Genomic DNA, 3,236 nt, shown 5'->3' on the forward strand with positions numbered 1-3,236 from the left:
TATATCTTATACATGTGTGAGTGTCAGTATGTTTATTTATATGTATATGTGCATGTGTATGTATATATATATATCTTTGAGTGTGTGTGTATGTGTGGCGTGTATATATGTATATACATACATATATATATATATATGTATGTGTATATATATATATATATATATATATATATATATATATAGATGAGTTATCAGATCACAGTCCAACTTCATAGTTAATTGCAATCAATACTATGAAACTTATTGATTTTTTGTTTCTTTTTTAAGTAAATTAAGGCCAAATAAGAAATTGACCCGGCGCTATCATTTCAGGTTTAACACCTCAAGCATTAATGGCTCAATCTGTGTCGGATTAACTTGTAAAAGAATTTTTGAGTGTTCTTCACTGAGATCTTTCAAGTCAGCGAGTTTCTGTAGAAGGAATGGTAATATCTCTTTGGCATAGCTGAAAGAAAACTCTGACTCCAGGTAATGTTTTAATAGCGTGATGTAATGGTCCTGAATATCAGAGATCAAAGTCCGACTGCTGAGGTTCGGTCCCTCAGGATTGAAGATTATGATTAGCTGTAGCAGCGTCATCACTTCGTGGTTGTCTTGTACAACATACTTTAAGCTGCGACAATAACGAGTGTGAGAGTCATGCAGATTGAAGTAGCCGGTCACCTCTTTTAGAATCTTTGTCGGTACCTCACCTTTGGTCGTGATCCACGCATCTTTCTCGTACGAGTAGAATGCCACTGACCGCAAGAGAATTGTACTGAGAACACAAGCCTTCAGTGTCGCTATTTGATCCTCCTGACTCAAACGCATAAAGTCATCAAGACGCTTGACAAATTTAATCAAACGCCTTACAGCAATTTCCGAATTGTTCACCAGTTGGTTGATGGTTGAATAGTTACTCTTTTCACTGTGATAAGAATCTACTTGAGATGCTAAGGTTGATTCGTAAAGCATCGTTAACTCCTTGATGAAAACTGTTTCATTCTCCGTCAGTTTACGGTACAGTTCTCTCTCTTTTGGTAGAGAAGCCAAATCCACTTTGATGGGGACTGGGTCATTAGAAGCTGTCGTAGGTGTTGGAGAGTTGTCACTGAAGTTACTCATTGGTGTATTGCTCATTAAATCTGACCAATCAGAACAAGCTTCCTGATCAGATGATGTCACTTCTTCTCTACTTTTGCCAGTTGACTGGCGTTTCTGTCGATTTTCCAAAACTTTGGCCATTCTCGCTTTCCGCTCTGTTTCATCTGAAACAAAAAGAAAAAGAATAAACACATCTACCAAGAAAAGTTATTTTTTCCAGTCTAGGTATAAGAGATTCTATAATCTTTGCAATACTAATAATGGGAAATGAACCAGTTAAAATATTCACAAATTTATAAGATGTGTTGGTATTGCTACCCTATAAAAGTCTTAGAAATACTTCATATTTGTTTCAATTATTTTCTTAAAGTATTCTGATTTCTCCAATTTTTCATGTGTATTTTCTATGACTATATGCTCACACATACAACTTTCTCTCTCTCTCATACACACATACACAAATACCCTCTCCCTTTCACACACACACACACAAACCTTCTCTCTCTCACACAGACACATACCCCTCTGCCGTACACAAATACCCACTCCCTTTCACACAAACACCCTCACTCTCACACATACTCTCTCTTTCTCTTTCACATATACAGATATGCTCTTCACAAACACACACAAACAGATACCCATCTCTCTCACACACACATACATCCTTTCTCTCTCTCTCTCTCTCCATACACACACACACACCCTTTATAAAAACTGGTGTCACTGGTTTTTGCTGAAGCCATTAGAATACAATTTGGTATTTGCTAAATATAGTATTTGATGGAGACAGTTACAAAGAGTTAGTTCGGGATACTAAGAAAAATTAATATTACTGGGTCATATTTAATTAATTTACAGAATGAAAATAAACATGCTAAACCTTTTCCCAGTTTAATCAATTAAATTTCTTAAATTAATTAAACTGGAAAAAAAAAATCAGAATTAATTTTTCGACAAATTTTGAAATTAATCACTAATAATTGAAATTTGATTCTGTTAGTGTAAATCAATACTTTTGAATTACAGCAGAAAGAAGCAAGGAATGCTGTTACGAGAGACTGCTGGAGGATGAAGAATGTGTGTGTGTGTGTGTGTGTGAGGGGGGAGAGAGTGAGTTGACCCAACAGAGCGGCTGACCATTCAAGTTGGGGGTGCAAGTGCAATCAATAAACAAAATGAAAGCAGAGTAACAGCTATATCTGGTGCCATCCATATGGTACCTGGAAAACATTGGTATCATATGCTCTTGTGACAATAAAAAGCCAATTAACCCATTACATTTGGATTATCCAGCCAAATGTAATGTTTATCTATTTATATTGTTTTGAATTAATCACGTGATATCTTGTGCCTTCAAGATTTCAATGACATGATTATTTATTTTTAGAATGGCATTGTAGGGTTGGTGTGGGAGGCCGGATCTGGCCAGTTTGAACATAAGTTACGTAGAACATTTGGGCCGGATATGGCTGGTCTGAATGCGAATGGGTCAAGAAAGCTCTACATGGCACAGGCCTGGCTGTGTGGTAAGAAATTTGCCTCTCAGTCCCACTGTGTGACACCTTGGGCAAGTGTCTTCTACTATAGCCCCAGGCCAACCAAAGCCTTGTGAGTGGATTTGGTAGACGGAAACTGAAAGAAGCTCATTGTGTGTGTGTGTGTGCACGTGCACGTGCACACGGTTCAGCAAAAGAGACCGATAGAAGAAGTACCACCACCACCAACAAGAACAACAACAACAACAACAACAACAACAACATTCTTTAGGAGAAAACAGGAGGCGTTTACTTTACTGTGGTATCTTTATGTGTTAGATCAAGTGTAATGAAAGTGAGCAACTAAAGAGCCTGGCTAGCAAACAGTGCCAACCCTCACCCAGCCTCATGAGTGAGAGCACGCACACACACACACACACACATATATACAGAGTATACTTTTGTTGGGCTCAACTAAGCAAGGTGTAATACAACAGCCTGTAGCGTGAAAGAGAAAAACTAAGAACAGGCATAAAAGCCTAACGGACAAATTATATGACGGTAGTGGAGGATGTCAATGACCAACAAAATTCTAGCTACTAAAGAATCTAAAATTAGATTCATTAATGTAATTTTGTTTAGCTATTTTAAATCCCAGAACTACATAACACCGCT

The 3,236-nt window shown here is 37.4% G+C and overlaps 1 protein-coding gene across 1 annotated transcript in view; it reads right to left on the minus strand.

Moving 5' to 3' along the window:
* Positions 1-13: 13 nt before the first annotated feature.
* The window catches only part of LOC106877119 (nuclear hormone receptor HR96), a 73,866-nt gene continuing 70,643 nt past the window's right edge, over positions 14-3,236 (minus strand). The window contains exon 4 of the mRNA XM_014925914.2: positions 14-1,247. Coding sequence (XP_014781400.1) covers positions 304-1,247 — 944 coding nt within the window. The 3' untranslated portion in view covers positions 14-303. The remainder of the gene's footprint in view (positions 1,248-3,236) is intronic.

This window comes from Octopus bimaculoides, chromosome 22 (genome assembly GCF_001194135.2).
Source record: "Octopus bimaculoides isolate UCB-OBI-ISO-001 chromosome 22, ASM119413v2, whole genome shotgun sequence".
In the NCBI taxonomy this organism is placed as follows: Eukaryota; Metazoa; Mollusca; class Cephalopoda; order Octopoda; family Octopodidae; genus Octopus; species Octopus bimaculoides.